The 18465-nt window shown below is 43.9% G+C and overlaps 1 protein-coding gene across 1 annotated transcript in view; it reads right to left on the reverse strand.

Moving 5' to 3' along the window:
* B3GALNT2 (beta-1,3-N-acetylgalactosaminyltransferase 2) overlaps positions 1 to 15240 on the reverse strand; it is a 60240-nt gene extending 45000 nt beyond the window's left edge. Inside the window, exons 1-2 of the mRNA XM_047701426.1 lie at positions 14907 to 15240; positions 2563 to 2710 (exon numbers count right to left, since the gene is read on the reverse strand). Of these exons, the coding sequence (XP_047557382.1) occupies positions 2563 to 2710; positions 14907 to 15018 (260 nt within the window). The 5' untranslated portion in view covers positions 15019 to 15240. The remainder of the gene's footprint in view (positions 1 to 2562; positions 2711 to 14906) is intronic.
* Between the last annotated feature and the right edge of the window lie 3225 nt (positions 15241 to 18465).

Here is an 18465-nt window from a genome sequence, read left to right on the forward strand (position 1 = left end):
CCTTCCCCTGATCACTTGTGTTCTTTCTCTCTCTCTGAAAATAAAATATTAAAAAAAAAAAAATGTTAAAGTCCCTACACTCATGAAACTATATTCTCGTGGGGGAAAGACAAATGATTTAAAACACAAAGCTAAATATAATAAACATGCCAGTTGGTAATAAGTATTATAAAGAAAAACGAAGTCAAGTAAGGGAGGATGGAAAGGGAAAAGGGGTTAGGTGCTATTTAATAAAGGGCTGCCTCCTGCTAAGGTGAATTCTAAACAGAGAGCTGAAAAATGTGAGACTGTGAAACAAGAGGATTGTCCAGTGGAAGAGTGATAAAGACAGGGGAGACCGTAAGTGCAAAGGCCCCGAGGCAGAAGCACACTTAGTGTATGATGGAAGCACGGTAATGTTCACCAGTGTAGGGGAAGTAGATTTTGATAAGGTCAAAGACCACACTGAGCACTTGGTATTTCACTCTGAGCAAAAGAGAAGCCAATGGAGGGGTATGAACAGAAAATAGACGTAATTTGATGAATTTTAAAAGAAGCACTCTGGTTGCTGCACAGAAAATAAAATATAGGGGAACAAAGGTAGAAGCAGGAAATCCAGATAGAGGAGGCCGCAAGAATCCAGGTGAGAGGTAATGTGGCCTGATCAGGAGAGGGTGGTGGTTCTGATGGTAGTGGTAGAGGTGGCAAGGGGCTGGATTCTGGATGATATAGAAAGGTAGCACCAAGAAAACACGCTGATGGGTTGGATGTGACATGTGAGAGAAAGAAGAAATCAAGATAACAATGTAGTACAAATTTTCAAAATTTCCTATTTTCCTGGTGCCTCAACATCCTCACAAAGAAGTTATGAGCATTCTCCCCAGGTGACCTGATACACTGGAGCGATAAAGCTGGTCCCTGCCATGAGATCCCCCTCTGGCCCTCCCTCACTCACCTAGTGACATTCGAACACAACAGTGAAATCCCCTCCCTCCTCCTGCTTGTATACGCCCCTGTAACCCCCGTAAAGGCATGTACCCATGGGGCTCCACTGTGGACTCGCCACCTGCTTGGTTGAGCCTGCTCCCTGGACGTTCCTCCTGTGTGGCCGCCCTCTGTGTGGTGCACTGGGCCTCCTTCTCTAGGACTTGGGAGTGGACTAGATCTAATCTCAAAGGCCTCTCCCAGTGTACCTTCTGCAGCCATGCTGGACAGATCCTTAAAGACCCATAAGAGGGACTCACTCCCTCATTTATAACATAGTCACCGGGGTTTTTCTGAGCCACAGGCAGAGAGGGGTCATTATTCTCTGGGACAGAAAAGGCTATGTAGAAGTGCAGGTTTTGGACGAGGTTCTGCCAGCAGTGAGGAGTCCAAGGCCTTTCATTTGCTAGTTTATCGGTACTATTATCATTGAGATCATGAACCAAGGAGATCTGTCTTGAAAAGGAATGAAAGCCGCTATGAATAAGATAGGAAATCTATAAATGTTCACAACTGATGACAAGAAAATGCTGCAACTGTGTAGCTACTCAGTCCCAAATGTGCCAGTGTAATGCAATCCTAAGAGGGCCATGGAGAACTGCCCATCATCTGAGTGTTTCCGCAGAACTAAAAGTTCAGTCTCCTATGCTTCTGTTCCACTAGCCCCTCACGATGTCATCTTCAGAGGCTGGTCTCATTGCTAAGGTCTTGGGCTCCTAACCAATAACTGAGCCATCTAATACCAACATGAGATGTGCTACCAAAGCTCAGCCCTGGAAGGGCAGGCAGGAAAAAGAGCTACACACTGCAGAGCACACAATTAAAAAAACACTACAGAACAGGAAAAATTCAGTGTGTCTCTGTGAAGTTGGTAAAAAGCATATTTAGACACAAACATGTCTAACTAGAGACCTATTCTGGAATAGAACTTTTTTAAAAAAAATTTTAATTTTATTTATTTGACAGAGAGAGAGAGAGAGAGAGAGATCACAAGTAGGCAGAGAGGCAGGCAGGGTGCGGGGAGAAGCAGACTCCCTGCTGAGCAGAGAGCCTGATGTGGGGCTTGATCCCAGGACCGTGAGATCATGACCTGAGCTTTTAAGAATTACTTTCTTTTAAGCTTTTAAGAATTACTATTCTAGGGGCACCTGGGTGATTAAGTGTCCAACTCTCGATTTAAGCTCAGGTTATGACATCAGGGTTGTGACATCCAGCCCTGCACTGAGCTCTGTGCTGGGCATGGAAACCGCTTAAGGTTCTTTCTGATTCTTTCTCCCTCTTCCTCTGCCCCTCTCCCTGCTCACTCTTGCTCTCTTTAAAAAAAAAAAAAAAAAAGAAATTACTATTCTAAATCAAAGCAAAAACAAAACAAACTAGGTATCTATAAATGCTAATATGTTAACCAATGAATATATTCTCCCCTAACTATCTTTCCGTTAAGAACTTTGTGACTCTATGTGAAGGGAAAGCAAAATAAAATAGCCATTTCTTCCAGGAAGAGTGGCCACATGCCTAAATTAACATTTCTGACTGTCTCAGGAGAGGTCTTCCAGAACATTTACTCAGTTAATCAGGCAAGTGCCAACTCAGAAAACCTACCGTTGACTTAATGATGGATGTTGTATTAAATGCTTCAGCCAGGTGCTTCTTATCACATTTCGAAGTTCGTGGTTATTGCGAGCAGACAACACACCAACTACCACATCATAGTGACTAGACTTCCACTGAGGAAATGAGGCCAGCTGATCTAGAAATAAGCAACAATTAGAAATGTCATATCTCAATTACTGTCCATATGTGACATAAAAATGTTTATTATAAAATAATGCATGTTCATGTGTATAGAATATACAAAGAAAAAATATTAAAAAAATCAGATGTACCATCCAGATAACCACGACTTTTTGGCATATAGTCTTTTTGTCTTCCCTACGTATGTATATATTTATGCTTCCATAAGTATGTAAAACTTCAAAACTAATAAGATGTTTACGGTGAGAATGAGTTTGGAAAGGCAGCGTGGCATAAACCACACAAGAGTAGGCAGTATGAGTCCGTTAGGCCGCGAGCAGAATCCTGGTTCTTTTTATGTCCAGTAACAGTTATTTAACTTCTCTTTTTAATTAAAGATTAAAAAAAAAAAAAAAAACTTCTAGGGGTGCCTGGGTGGCTCAGTGGGTTAAAGCCTCTGCCTTCGGCTCAGGTCATGATCTCAGTGTCCTGGGACTGAGCCCCACATCGGGCTCTCTGCTAAGCAGGGAGCCTGCTCCCCCCCGCCCCCCACCTCTCTGCCTACTTGTGATGGCTCTCTCTCAATCTCTCTCTCTCTCTCTCTCTCTATCAAATAAATGAATAAAAAATAAAAATTTAAAAATTTAAAAAAACAAAAAAACCAAAAAACTTCTAAGTAATCTCAATGCACCACATGGGGCTTGAACTCCCCACCCTGAGATCAAGAGTCTCATGTTCTACTGACTGAGCCAGCCAGCCACCTCGAAAAGTTATTTACCTTCTTGAGCCTCAGTTTCCTAGACTACAAATGGGTATAGTAACACTTCTCATAGAGTTATTGTAAAAATTAAATGAGATGATATATATAAAGGTCCTGGTTTGGTACCAAAACAGTAGGCACTCACTGGCAACCGACTGCAACGATAACCACCACACAAATCCATGCTTTCAAAGGTGAAGGACTACGTTAACATTACAGGGGGCACCTGGGTGGCTCCGTTGCTTGAGGAGCCGACTCTTGATTTTAGCTCAGGTCATGATCTCAGTGTCCTGAGATCAAGCCCCATGTTGGGCTCTGTGCTGGGCATGGAGCCTGCCTGGGATTCTCTCTCTCCTTCTCCCTCTGTAGCCCCCCAACTCCGGCTCTTGGTCTCTCTCTCAAAAAAAATTAGTAAGTTTGGGAAATAAAGCTGAAAGACTACTACGCTGAAAAGTACCAGACCCTGAGCAACACCAATAAATTCCACAGCCAGCAAACCCTGTATCACTTAACATAATATTCCAAGGAATGAACGAGGGAGGCAACGTTTCCAGGGAAGCAACAACAAAATCAAGTGACAAGTCATGAGAATGGCTCATTTTTTACTGCTGTAAGGTCTAATGGGCAGGATTACATTTAAGAAAAAAAAGCTGTCCTTTGCAGACAGAAGGGGAAGATATTTTGTTTTTTATCGCCAGTTTCAAAGCTGGAGAGCTACAAGCTTATACATAGCTCTGATGAGGGGCCGTTTCACCTCTTTCTCCAATGACGGGAACTGATCCAAAATGTTTCCAAAATTAAATAATCGAAGGCCAGAAAGCCTGCCTACATTATGTGCAATCCTTTTATATGCCAGAGGATCCAAGCATTAAGTTAAAAGACAACAAAAACATGATGGTATTTTTTCAAAGGACCAATTAAAATAATAAGAAAATCTGGGAGACAGACCCTTATAGGATACCTGAAGGATATTACATTGTAACACATCTAGGAATATAGGAATTTTTGTGTAGATACCTTATTTTCCACAAAAGACACATTTCTAGAAACAAAAGAAACCCCCCAAACAGACAAACAAAAAAACCAATCTAAATGAAGTAGAGATACTTGTTATATTAGCTTACCAGGAATCCTGTACTAAAATGAATTCTTTAAAGGCAGGAATTGAACCTTTTTTTCTTTTTTTTTTTTAAAGATTTATGTATTTGAGAGAGAGAGAAAGAGAGAGAACAAGTGGGAGGGGCAGGGAGAGGGAGAGAGAGTCCCAAGCAGACTCCCGGCTGAGTTGGGGCTTGATCCCAGGGCTGTGAGATCCTGACCTGAGCTGAAACCAAGAGCTGGCCACCTAACCAACTGTGCCACCCAGGTGCCCCAGGCAGGAACTTATCTTTAATGGAAATCCAAATTTTCCTTGACTAACCTTGGTTATAATAGACCATATTCATTGCACACCTATAAAGTACTACACATAGAGTATCAGTTGAACGCTTTGCATGTAGAGTATCATTTAATGCTCACAACACCGAGAAGTAGGTGGGATCAGGCTCCTTATGAAATAAACAAGGCCAGAGGCACAGAGAATTCAGTAAATTCCCCTAAGGCAAGCAGTAAGGCACGAGGCTAAGATTTAATCCCCCCGCAACTGACCTCCATTCTTCATCACCTTCAATTAGCAACACAGCTCCATGTAGCTCCTCTGAGACTAAATTCCAATCTTTTATTCCTAACACCAGTCTGGGCAGCAAATCAGTGATAAGCAGATCACTGGAAATGCTGGTTAGCACGTTACTTTTTTTTAATTTCATGGAAATTAAACATTTACATGAATGAAATAACACTTCAGGAACATATTTTCTCAGGTACACAGAACTATACGATGAAAGCTGTACCTACTGCTGGAACTAACTCTAAATGAGTCTGAATTTGGAGGATAAGTTAAGTGCTTATGTAAAATTGGTAATGATATCCCATCTCACCCCCTACTCTTTCACAGAGAAATAGTAAATACTTTTAACAATAGTAATGAGGCAAATGTAACCAGACATATCTGACATTGATTCCAAAGCCAACGTGCTGCATGATACCCATAATAAGCTATTTAAATCCCTGTGTCTCAGCTTCCTAAAAACATACCCCCAAAACAAAAAAACAAACAAACAAAACCCCGATACCAAAAAGTCTTCAGATAGTCTATTTCATCCATTACAAAATGTCTTCTGGAACGATTAAAAACTGTAGAAGAGCAAAGAGACATTTAATCTAAATGCCTCATTTACCTGACATCAGCAGAAAACAAGGCTGATGCACAAAAGAAAAATCATAAAATAACTAAAACAATCCGTTAAATGCCAAATTATCACTGCTTCATTTTTGGTAGATAATCAAAATAAGCCTTTGAAAAATGGATTACATGAAACATAATTTAGCTTGTCCTTGAGTGACAAAGTCTTCATGAACAATGTCTCAAATCAGTCCCTTTCTCGTCATTAATTCTTCCCCCTGCTTCAAGTCAGACTCTTATCTTTCACTGGACCATGACAGGGGTGTCCTAATGATGAGCACTGAGAGATCTGTGGAAGGGCTGAACACTGTATTGTATACCTGAAACTAACACAACATGCATGTTAACTACACTAGAATTAAAATTTAAAAAGACAATTGGGAAATTCTGAACACTAAATATTGGAAAGAATCATTAATTTTTCTAATTGTGATGATGGTTTTGTAGTTATGGTTTTTTAAAGTCTACTGATAGAGACACTATACTAAGATATTTATGAAAATAATAACTTCTCTGTGATTTGCCTCTAAATAATCCAGTGGGAAGAAGTGGGTAGGAGTGTTTATGAAAAATGTGAGTTGAAGGTGTATGGTGTGTACATAATATTTGTTCTAATCTTCTACTTTTGGTATGTTTAAAAATATTCATAATAAAAACTTAAAACATGAAAAAAAAAATCCCAAGGCTATCCTAATGGTTTATCCCTGGTTTCTTTATCTCACTGCCAAACAAGATTTTTCTGAAACTTAATAAATAAATAATAAAGATAAAGATGACCATGTGGCATGTGAAAATCCCACAGCTTATGGTGCAAACTACTTTATGATCTCATTCCACTGCCATTCGTCTCCTTTGCTTCTACTCCATGTCTAAGCTGCTTCTGTGGAAGTGCTTTAGCTTACATGCATCTCTCCTTTTCTTGCAGAGGAGAAGGGCATGGCAGATTTTGGCCTCTGAAAAAACTTCTCCTTCCAGATATACTGAAAAATAGGTCCCTAAAGAGTCAACCAAAAAAACTCCTGGAAGTAATAAACAAACTCAGTAAAGCTGCAGGACACAAAATCTATCTACAAAAATTAGAGGCACTTCTATACACTAATAATGAACTATCAAAAAAAAATTCAGAAACCAATCCTATTAACAACTGAATCAGAAAGGATAAAACACCTAGGAATAAGTTTAATCAAGGAGGTGAGAGAGCTGTACACTGGAAGCTGTAAGACACTGACGAAAGAAACTGGAGAAGACACAAATAAATGGAATGATATTCTACGCTCATGGGTGAGAATATTTTTTAAATGTCCATACTACCCAAAGCAATCTACAGATTCAGTGCAATGCCTATCAAAATTCTAGTGGCATTTTTCACAGGAATACAGCAAACAACCCTAACATTTGTATGAAACCACAAAAGACCTTAAATAGCCACAGCAATCTCAGGAAAGAACAAACAGGAGGGCATCGTGCAGCATTAGCTCTTCTATCCTCATCTAAGAGGGATGATTACAGCAATATAGGCCTACCCCAGGAAACAAGAAGAATCTCAAATAATCTAACCTTATACCTAAAGAAGCTAGAGGAAGAACAAAACCCAAAGCCAACAGAAAGAAGGAAATAGCAAAGATGAGAGCAGAAACAAATGATATAGAGACTAAGAAAACAATAGAACGGATCAATGAAACTAGGAGCTGATTCTTAGAAAACATCAAAAAAATTGATAAATCTTAGCCAGACTCATCAAAAAACAGAGAGAGAGAGAGAGAGAGAGGGAGGGAGGGAGGGGACTCAGATAAATATCACCAGAAATGAAGGATAAGAAATAACCAACACCACAGAAATACAAGGACTGTAAGAAATCATTTGCCAACAAACAGGACAACCTAAATGAAATGGGTAATTTCACAGTAACATAAACTTTCAAAACTGAATTAGGAAGAAAAAGAAAATTTGCAGACCGATTACCAGCAATGAAACTGAATCTGTAATCAAAAAACCCAACTAAAGTCCAGGACCAGATGGCTTCATAGGTAATTCTCCCAGACATTCAAAGAAGAGTATCTATTAGTATCTATTCTTCCCAAACTATTCCAAAAAATAACAGAAAAGAAATCTTCCAAATTTATTCCACAAGGCCAGCATCAGCCTGATACCAAAACCAGATAAAGACACCACAAAAAAGAACTACAAGCCAACAATTCTGATGAACATAGGTTTAAAGAGTCTCAACAAAATATCAGCCAACCGACCATACATCAAAACATTAAAAAAATCATTAACCATGATCAGGTGGGATTTATTCCAGAGATGCAAGAGTGGTTCAGTATTTGCAAATCAACCAACAAGACTGAAAAGAGACATGCACCTCTATGTCTACTGCAGCATTATTTACAGTAGCTAAGATATGGAAGTAGCCCAAGTGTCCACCGATAGATGAATGGATAAAGAACACAGGGTATATGCACAAATGGAGTATCACTTGACCATAAAAAAGAATGAAATCTCATCATTTCCAAAAACATGGATGGAGCAAGAGAGTATAAAGCTAAGTGAAATAACCCAGTCAGAGAACGACAAATACCACTTAAATTCCACTCATACATGGCATTTAAGAAACAAAACAAATGATGAAACTAAACAAAAAAGCAGACTCTTAAATACACAGAACTGGTGGTTGCCAGAAGAGAGGTAGGTGGGGTCATAGGTGAAAAAAGATGAAATAAGCCAACACATCGAGCAAAACACTGGAGGCATGATGCTCACTGGTTTCAAACTATATTACAAGGATACAGTAATCAAAACAGCATGGTTTGGCATAAAAACTGACATATAGGTCAATGGGACAGAATAGAGCCCAGAAATAAACCCACAATTATATGGCCAATTAATCTATGACAAAGAGACAAGAATATAGAATGGGAAAAGGACAGTCTCTTCAATAGATGGTGCTGGGAAAACTAGACAGCCATACGTAAAAGACCACCTTATACTATACACAAAAATTAACTCAAAATGGATCAAAGACTTGAACATAAGACCTGACATCATAAAACTCTTAGAATAAAATATAGGCAGTAAGATCCGTGACACTGGTTTTGGCGATGATTTTTTGGATTTGGCACCAGAAGCAAATGCAACAAAAGCAAAAATAAATGAGCAGCACTACATCAAACTAAAAAGTTTCTTCTGCACAGCAAAGAAAATCATCAACAAAATGAAAAGACAACCCAAAAATGGGACAGAATATTTGCAAATCATGTGTCTGATAAGGGGTTAATACTGAAAACATATTAAAAAATAAAAACTCCTACAACTCAATAGTAAAAAACCAAGCAATCCAATTAAAAAATAGGCAGCGGATCTGAACAGACACATTTCCTAAGACAACATACATATGGCCAACAGGCATATGAAAAGGCGGTCATCATCACTCATCATCAGGGAAATGCAAATCAAAAGCACAAGGTGAGATCACCTTACACCTGTCAGAATGGCTAGTATCAAAAAGATACAAGTGTTGGTAAGAAAGTGTAGAAAAAGGAAGGCTTGCGCCCTTTTGGTGGGACAATAAATCACTGTAGTCCCTGTAATAAACACTATGGAGGTTCCTCAAAAAATTTAAACTAGAACTATCATACGATCCAGCAGTTCCACTTCTGGATATTTATTCAAAGGAAATGAAAACACTGGAGAAGATACCTGCATGCCCTGTTCATTGCGGTGCTATTTACAATAGCCAAGAAATGGAACCACCTAAGTGTTCACTGACAGATGAACAGATAAAGAAAACGTGTTATAGACAAATATAAGGCAATATTATTTACCACAAAAAAAGAAGGAAAACTTGCCACTTCTGACAACATGGATAAATCTTGAGGGTGTTATGCTATGTGAACCCAGCCAGACAGAGAAAGACAAATACGGTATAGTTTCACTCTTATGTACAATCTAAACAAAACAAAACACTAAATTCATAGAAAACAGACTGACGGTTGCCAGAGGGGAAGGGTGGCGTGTGGGCAGAATGGTGAAGGGGGTCAGAAGTACAGACTTCCAGTTAAAATAAAGAAGTCATGGGGATGTCATGTACAACTCGGGGGCTATAGTGAATAATGCTGTAATGCGTATCTGAAAGCTGCTAAGACAGATCTCAAAAGTTCTTATCACAAGAAAAAAATTGTAACTAATCTAACTAGACTGTGTTCATTTTTACAGTACGTACTTATACTGAATCAATGTCATACACCTGAAACTCATGTAGTAGGTCAATTATATCTCAGTTTTAAAAACAGGTCTTCCGGGCGCCTGGGTGGCTCAGTGGGTTAAAGCCTCTGCCTTCGGCTCAGGTCATGATCTCAGGGTCCTGGGATCGAGCCCCTGCGTTGGGCTCTCTGCTCAGCAGGGAGCCTGCTTCCTCCTCTCTCTCTCTGCCTGCCTCTCTGCCTCCTTGTGATCTCTGTCAAATAAATAAATAAAATCTTAAAAAAAAAAAAGACACAAAGATAATTCACAGATAAAATGCAAATAGCCAACCAACCTATGAAAAAACACTCCATTTCACTAGGAATCAAGTTTGAATTAGATGGATACCATCTAACCAGGCTCCTGCTATGTTCAAAATGACAAATACCTTCTTAAATAATACCCCCACCATTGGTATTGGAAAGAAATGTTATTTAGAGTTTTTTCAAGGAAATGGCTCCTCTCCTATGTTGTTGCTAGAATGGAATTTGGTAGTCTTCTGTGGGACAATTTGCCAATACACATCAAATACCTCAGATAATTTTTTTTTTTTTTTTAAGTAAGCTTCATGTCCAGAGTGGAGCCCAACACGGGTCTTAAACTCATGATCCTGAGATCAAGACCAGCTGAGATCAAGAGTCGGACACTTAATCTAGTGAGCCACCCAGGTTTTCCAGAACTATGTAAGTTCTATCCAGCATTCCACATCTAAGAACTTATTCTAAAGAAATAATCAGTGATGTACTAAAAGATCTCTACTCATCACAGTGTCATTTATTAATAGTGAACAACTGCAAAATCCAGAAATGCAGAAATAAGGGATTAGTTAAATTAAGGTGTATCTATATGCAGCCATTGAAATTATGTTGCAGAATTATGTTTTATTGTTATTTACCATATTAAGATCAGGAGACTATAAGAACTATGTACATACTGTGTGGTTCCATTTATATGAAGTATTAACAAGCAAATCTCTGCCATTTAAGATCAGGACAGTGGTTACCACTCCTGGCCATGATAGAAGGGAGCATAAAGGGAGCTTCTGACATGCTGGATTAGTCGGGTGTATCAAAAATATATCAACCTATACATTTACAGGCCCTTTTCTGAAGGGATATTTTACATCAATACAATTTTTAAAAAATACGAAGTCATTTCCCTCCAACATGCATTGTAAGTATGTGCATTCAAAAACTGTCATAAAGATCATTTTCCCTGTTTTTAAAAATAATTTCAGGGGGCACCTGGGTGGCTCAGTGGTTAGGCCTCTGCCTTCGGCTCAGGTCATGATCTCGAGGTCCTGGGATCGAGTCCCACATCAGGCTCTCTGCTCTGCAGGGAGCCTGCTTCCTCCTCTCTCTCTCTCTCTCTCTCTCTCTCTCTGACTGCCTCTCCACCCACTTGTGATCTCTCTCTGTCAAATAAATAAAATCTTTAAAAAAATAATAATAATTTCAAATTTTTCTACAAAGAACTTGTTTTACTTTCCTAAGAAAAAAATTTATATCATAAGGTCATCATAAAAAGTGAATAGACAATATGTAGGTGGCAAATTCATTCATATTTTCCCAGTTTTGTTCTCTTGATTCATTCCTTCAAATTACTAAGCACAAAAAAACAAATTTTCATGCCAGGAATAATTAAAACCCCACACCAACTCCCTGAGGACAACGGCATTCCCTTCTCTAATATGTAGTGTCCTGAGGTTCTCCACTGACAGCGGACATCCAAAAGTCTATTCTAGACCAAGGGAGGCTGACTTCAAAACTGGCCCAAGGATTCTTAAAAATCAGACAAAAATTTCCACTTTCACATGCATGCTCTCAGATGACATCAATCCCAAATAAGCAGAAATTTTGGAAATGAAGGAAACATATAAATTCATGACAGATCTACTGATAAGGACAATCATCATATACACGACTAGCATGCCCAATCTCTAAAACCTCCCCAAATACCTCACTAGCCTACGTACCAGTCACCACTATCCTCTTCCTCCTCTCTAAAATCCGTGGAGTGTTTACTATGAATCAGGCACTTTTCTGGGTGTTGTATTAATCGAATCTTCACAATAACCCTATGAGATCATCATTTTATAAATAAGGAAACTGAAGCACAGAGACAAGATTACCATATAGGGATAATTTTGGATGAACCAGCCCTAGGCAAAATTGCAAAGCAAGCTCAATTTGTCTTTGGCCTTCTCCTTGCTCCCTGTCTCAGTTCAGCAGACTCTGAGGGTCTCAGAGCAGGGGACTCCACATCTAGCTTGGTACCTAGAGCTCTAAGCATTTGTTGAGTGGATATGCTTCTTTCCTTTCACTTTGGTTTCCTTCTCTCCAAATATCCTAGAAAGAGAAGACTTCTTTGGTCACTTTTTTAGAAAAAGGATGTTACATAATTCCTGGTAAGGTATTACCCAGTATGAGTATGAGATATGAGATGTATCTTTATCTGTATCGTCCAGTCCAGTATCCCTGTCTCCACTCTCCTCATGCACCCCTAGGTGTGCTGGATTTCACAAGAGACCTGCTTCCTCTTCACCAGTTGCTCTCCCAGACCTTAGTTTGGCTGTTTCAAGGGAGCCACTACATTAGAAAAACGCCAGGTGCTGACGGGGCTCCTGCCCGTCATTCAGGCCCCTGCTCAAGGGCACCAATCTTCAGAGGGGCCTCCCCTGACCTCTCTATTTAGAACAGTAGCACACCATTCTCTGCCCTCTACATTGCTTTCTTGTTGTCATCCCACCTATCTCCATCCCCTAGGATATTAAAAAATTATTTTCTCGGTTCTGTCTTTCCTTCTAAGTTGTAAACTGCACGACAGCAGGGATGTGATCTGGGTTACTGCTGTAACTCTATACCTACAACAGGAGTGGGCACAGAGTAAGCTCTCAAAAATTTGCTGAATCCACTACAAGTCAGAGGGCTTTTTTTTTTTTTTAATATGCAGAGAAGGTAAGTCTCCCTTTAAAAAAGTACTGTTACAACTCAAAGAGCCTGAAGACAAAAAGTCAGACAAAAGAACAAAAAGAAATCTTAAAACATTAATTCAAGGGAAGAAAACTAACAAAATCTTGAGTTTCCTCTCTCACTTTAGGCTGAAGGCACAAGGGTAGAAATATAAAAGTGCCCAAATGTTTTAGTTTGAATGCGGTGGTAACACGATGGGAAAAGGAGCTGCAGGAAATCTTGGTGATCCATATGTTTCTACTGCTTTTAGTTTTGCAAAGTGAAAGCTAGGAGTCTGCCAGGTTTCATTTAGAGTAAAATATCTAATTTATCATCTAACCAGATGCAAGGAATCCACCCAAGTCAAAGTTAATTTATTTAACTAGTACTGATTTCTTCACCTATAGCCGGATCCTCCTCATGGCCTATTTCCTAGTCTCCTTAATCTAGCTCAGGCTGACCTGATGGCAAGATAGGGGCATCATCCAAACACTGTGGGGACAGGAAAAACTTCACTGAAGCTAAGAGACCACCTACTAAGTTTTAAGCTTGAAGACAAACAGGTTTTTCTTGTTTATTGAACCCCAAAAGACTAAATTAAGGTCATAAATATCCTAAGAATGTTCTGCAAGTAAATTCTAGTAGTGCTCACAGAAAGGGAAAGAAAGCTGTAAAACAGAAACCTAATAGATGATAGAAAGCATTTTAGATCTGTGGCACTTTTTCCTCTGCTCAGTTTACAAAAACCTAAAAAACAAAACCTTAAAAAAAAAAAGCCCCTAACCTGTTAATGCGTTAAATGCTCTGTAACCACTGTATTTTCATTAAATAAATTAACCGTGTTTTAGTTCTATTCGGGTCACACAAATAGCCTTTTCAAAGAGCTTGTGGTTTGTCTAATAGGAAAAGAGTCTAGGAGACTGTTACCAGTCTAAGGAACCCCCATAATAACGATGAGATTGCCTTGCGGATTGCCGAGTTAGTTTCTATGCCTCCCACTTAAAAAGTAAGGCACCGACCCATCTCAGAATTGCAAATATTCAATTGTGATTTTTAAAACGTTTGGGTAAGAAAACAGCTGTTCGGGGAGAAGTGGTCGGAAAAAACCTCGCCGAGTAGTTAGAACACAACACAACTACTACCTCATTTGGAAAACAGCCTTCTAGGTTTCTTTATATGTCCTAGGGCAACCTCTTAGAAAAGAAAACAAGAAAACAAGGGAAAACCATTAACAACAACAACCACAACAAATCCGCCGGCACCTTCCGCGGACAAAGCATCCCGTGAGGCAGTGAGAGGCGCGGGAACCGAGCTCTCAGCCCTGAGAGAAAGCTCCGGAACAGTGCACAGACCGTCGGCGAACGGCGGTTTCACGGGCGCCTCGCTAGCAAGGCGCCCGGCCAGCCTCACAGGGACAGCTTGCTCGCAGCCCCATTTCACGTCCGGACGTGTCCACCGACCGACCCGCAGTTTCCAAAGAAAACACAATCCGTGTGTTCTTACGGCAAAGTTACCCTGACAGGCGAGACCCAGGCTTCCCCGGTGCGCACCGGCAACGCCCGCGGCACTGAGACCCGCACGTCCCGACCGAGCGGACCCTCAGCGGGGAGGGGGCAGGCCCGGCAGCCGGAGCCCGGCGCACGCAGCGGCCGCCCGCGGCTGAAGGACACAAGGTTTGGCTCGCGGGACGGGCGGGCCGGCGCCCACAGCTCGGACCAGGCCTGGCGGGCAGACGCAGGACTCGCGGCGGCCAGCACCGCTCTCCGGTCCGTAGAGGAAGGCGGGAGGGGAGAGGCGGCGGGACTCGGACGGGGAGAAGCCCCCGGAGTTTGCCCGATGTAATGCCCCGAGGATGAAAAGGGCCGTTTGTCTCCTCAGGGGACGGTCGCGCTCGGCCCGCTTCCCGCTGCGGGACTCCGCGGAGGAAGCCACCCCGGGGCTCGCAGTCGGCCTCCCGGCCCGTCCGGCCCCCGGACCTCACCTGCCGGGCCGGCCCCGGAGGCGCGGGCGGGCGGCGGGGAGCGCAGCCGCAGCCAGAGGTGCAGCGCGGCCCCGAGCACACACGGGCACAGCAGCACCAGCCAGTTTCGCATTGGCCGCCCCCGCCCGCTCCGCCTCGCGCCCCCGTCGCGCGCCGGGCTCTCCCGCGTCCCGGCGGAGAGGGAGGGGACGTGCGGAGAGGAAGGCCGCGGGGCGGCGGTCGACGCAGGCGCGACCACTCCGGCTACGCCTGCCCTCGCGCCCGCCGCCGTCCGGACTCCTCGCGGTCCCGTGCCCCGCGCCTCAGGTTCCTCCAACCGCGGGCGGCGGTGCCTCAGCCGGCCAGGCCCCGCCCCCCCGTTAGGCCTTCCCCTCGGCCCCGCCCACCTCCCCCACTCGCCCCGCCCCTTCCCTCGCGTCCCCTCCCGCGCCTGCAGGCCACCCGGGAGCTGAAGTCCTGCTCTGGGCCTACTCAGGAGACACACTCCAGGGGGCCCGAGGCTCGGAAACCACATTTCCCATAATCCCATGCTCTTGCTCGCGTCATTCGGCGATCGAGGAGGCGAAGCACGAAGGCACACTCGGAGCATGCGCGTCTCTTCTCGACGCCTACTAACCCGGATGGCCGGAGGGAGGCGGTGCTGGGCAGCCGGTGCTCGGGGCCAGGCACAGGCCCGGAGGGGAGCACTGCTAGGGCGAAGGGTCGCCAGTCGCCTCTGATTTAAGAGGGATCGCGTGATGCTTGTTTTAAGCCACGCAGAGCTCGGTTCTCAGATGCTGGCTCCTGTGGAGGCGGGATCCTGCCGCAGTTTCCTTGGTCCGTAGAGCGGGCGGAGCGCGTCTTCCGCGGCGAATCGTCCCTCAAGTCACTGGTGCTGGGGCCCCGGACCGCTCCCTGCCCGGCTCCGTCCTCTGGGCGCTCAGGATGAGACCGCACCAGGGGCCGAACGGCGGGAGCGGCCGCGACCGTCCGGGCGACGGTCCACGGTTCCGCGTGCCCCGTGTCAGACCGGGGAGACTAGCGCGGGGATACCTCCTGCGGGACGGAGCCGTGACTGCGCCGACGCGGGCTGCGCGCACCCGGCGGGAAGGACTAGGGGCCCAGGCCCTGCCCCGCGGCGTGCGGCGCGGCCCCGGGACTCGACCCCCTGGACTGCCGGGCGGGACGCTCGGGGGCGCGGGTGGGGGCCGTGGCTGAAGGCGCTGGGCGGTCCGGGCCGGTGCTTAGAAGGCGGAGGGACGGGTGAAGAGCGCCACGCGTCCGGTGCTGTTCGTGGTTGGTTTGTTTAAAGTTTCCGCGAGCTGTGGCAACAGAAGGAACCATATCGTGGAGTAAAGTCTTGGTTGAAAGCCGCAGAAAATCCATCTCAAACAAACGTGAGGGAAAAAAACGAATTTATTCAAGTAACTGAACAGCGCAGGAGGAGCGGTCTCAGGCGCTGTCAGGAGCCGGAGAAGGGGCTCCATCCCAGAATCCTGAGATCATGACCTGAGCCAAAGGCAGATGCTTAACTGGCTGAGCCACCCACGTGTCTCTTACTCCAAAAACTTTTTTTTTTTTAAGATTTTATTTATTTATTTATTTATTTATTTATTTGACAGAGACAGACATCACAAGCAGGCAGAGAGGCAGGAGGAGGGCGGGCGGGGAGTAGGCTCCCTGCTGAGGGTTCCATCCCAGGACCCTGAGATATGACCTGAGCTGAAGGCAGAGGCTTTAACCCACTGAGTTACCCAGGCGCCCCACTCCAAAAACTTTTAAAACAACAGTATTTATTATCTCTCACAATTTCTGTGGGTCAGGACTTTGAGAGCTAAGTTCTGGTTGAGGGTCTCCCATAAAGTTGCAGGCAGATGTCCGCTGGGGCTGTGGTCACCTGAAGGCTTGACTGGTGCTGGAGAACTGGCTTCCTAGGTGGCGCACGTCTGTGGCTGGCAAGTCGGTTCTGCCTTTTGGCTGATGTTCTTCTCTAAGTGGGTTTCTATAGCGTGGGGACATTAAACCACAAGGTGCTTTGATGTCCCCATGCCATAGTGGCTTTCTTCCCCAAGAGCTGGAGATCCAAGAAACCAGTGCAGGGGCGCCTGGGTGGCTCAGTGGTTAAAGCCTCTGCCTTTGGCTCAGGTCATGATCCCAGGGTCCTGGAATCGAGCCTCACATCGGGCTCTCTGCTCAGCAGGGAGCCTGCCTCCTCCTCCTCTCTCTCTCTGCCTGCCTTTCTGCCTACTTGTGATCTGTCTGTCAAATAAATAAAAATCTTTAAAAACAAACAAAAAGGGGCACCTGGGTGGCTCAGTGGGTTAAAGCCTCTGCCTTCAGCTCAGGTCATGATCCCAGGGTTCTGGGATCGAGCCCTGCATCGGGCTCTCTGCTCAGCGGGGAGCCTGCTTCCTCCTCTCTCGGCCTACCTCCCTGCCTACTTGTGATCTCTGTCTGTCAAATAAATAAAATCTTTAAAAAACAAACAAACAAACAAAAAAAATCAGTGCAGATTGCTGTGATGCCTTTTATGATGAATCCGTGCAAGACACACAGGGCACTCTTGCAGGATTCTGTTGGTTACACAGACTGGCCCGATTCACCATGGGAATGAGGGACCACAGAAAGGGGTGAATACCATGGAGCAGGGATCACCGTGGCTCATGTTGGAGGCTGGTTACCACAGTACCTTATGCAAATGGTTTCTCAACAGTTCAGGGTATCGTTAGGGGCCTCTATGTTCTATGGCCCCCGAATACCCCAAGACAAGAAAGAACAGTATTTTCTTGTGGGAAACAGAACTAGCAGGCTGTGATCACGGCGGGTCTTGGGCAAATGTCACCAAAATCTGTGTGTCCCTTCCTCAGAATGTTTGTTTCCATATAGCAGTAAGGAAGGAGGGTGCATAACATGTACGAATTTCTTGTTTGAAATCATTTGTTTAGAAACTACGCCAATAGCTCTCTACATTTTAGTGAAAGAAATTGTGAAAGTAATAATCGGTTGTTACTAAGGGTGTCCTGTTTTTCATCTTGAAGAAGGATAGTAAAAGGGGCACACTCAGTCACATAAAATATTGTGCTGCCAAAGGGATCCCCAACTTCTGGGGTGGCAAGTAGCTGGGCCGGGTGTGGAGCACCTAGGCGAGGCCATTCCAGTGCCTGGCCCGGCCCAACGTTTATGCCCTCTTGTGCCTGGCCAGAAGGTGCTCTGCCTCTGGGCACCTGCTGTGCACCTGCAGCTGCACAGGGCCCCTGGGCAGCAAATTTATAAAAATTAAGATAAAAAAGAAAGTTAGTAAAAGGCTTCTGTTGATGTCCTAAAATATTCATTTTGTGGTTAATGAGTTATAATGAGTTAACCCCAAAAGAGAAATAATCTCTCATTTAGGCAGATCTATTTATTCAACAAATCCCTTAATTATATGCCAGGCACTTCAGTAGTAGGTACTTGGGGTAAATCGATGAACAAAACAGAGATCCCTGGCCTGCAGTGGTGGGGGAGGGGACAGACTGGAATCTATAATGATAAAGAAATACATTATAGCAGCACATAGATGATGGTAAGTGTTAGAGAAAAT

The sequence above is a fragment of the Lutra lutra genome, chromosome 14 (genome assembly GCF_902655055.1).
Source record: "Lutra lutra chromosome 14, mLutLut1.2, whole genome shotgun sequence".
Classification (NCBI taxonomy): Eukaryota; Metazoa; Chordata; class Mammalia; order Carnivora; family Mustelidae; genus Lutra; species Lutra lutra.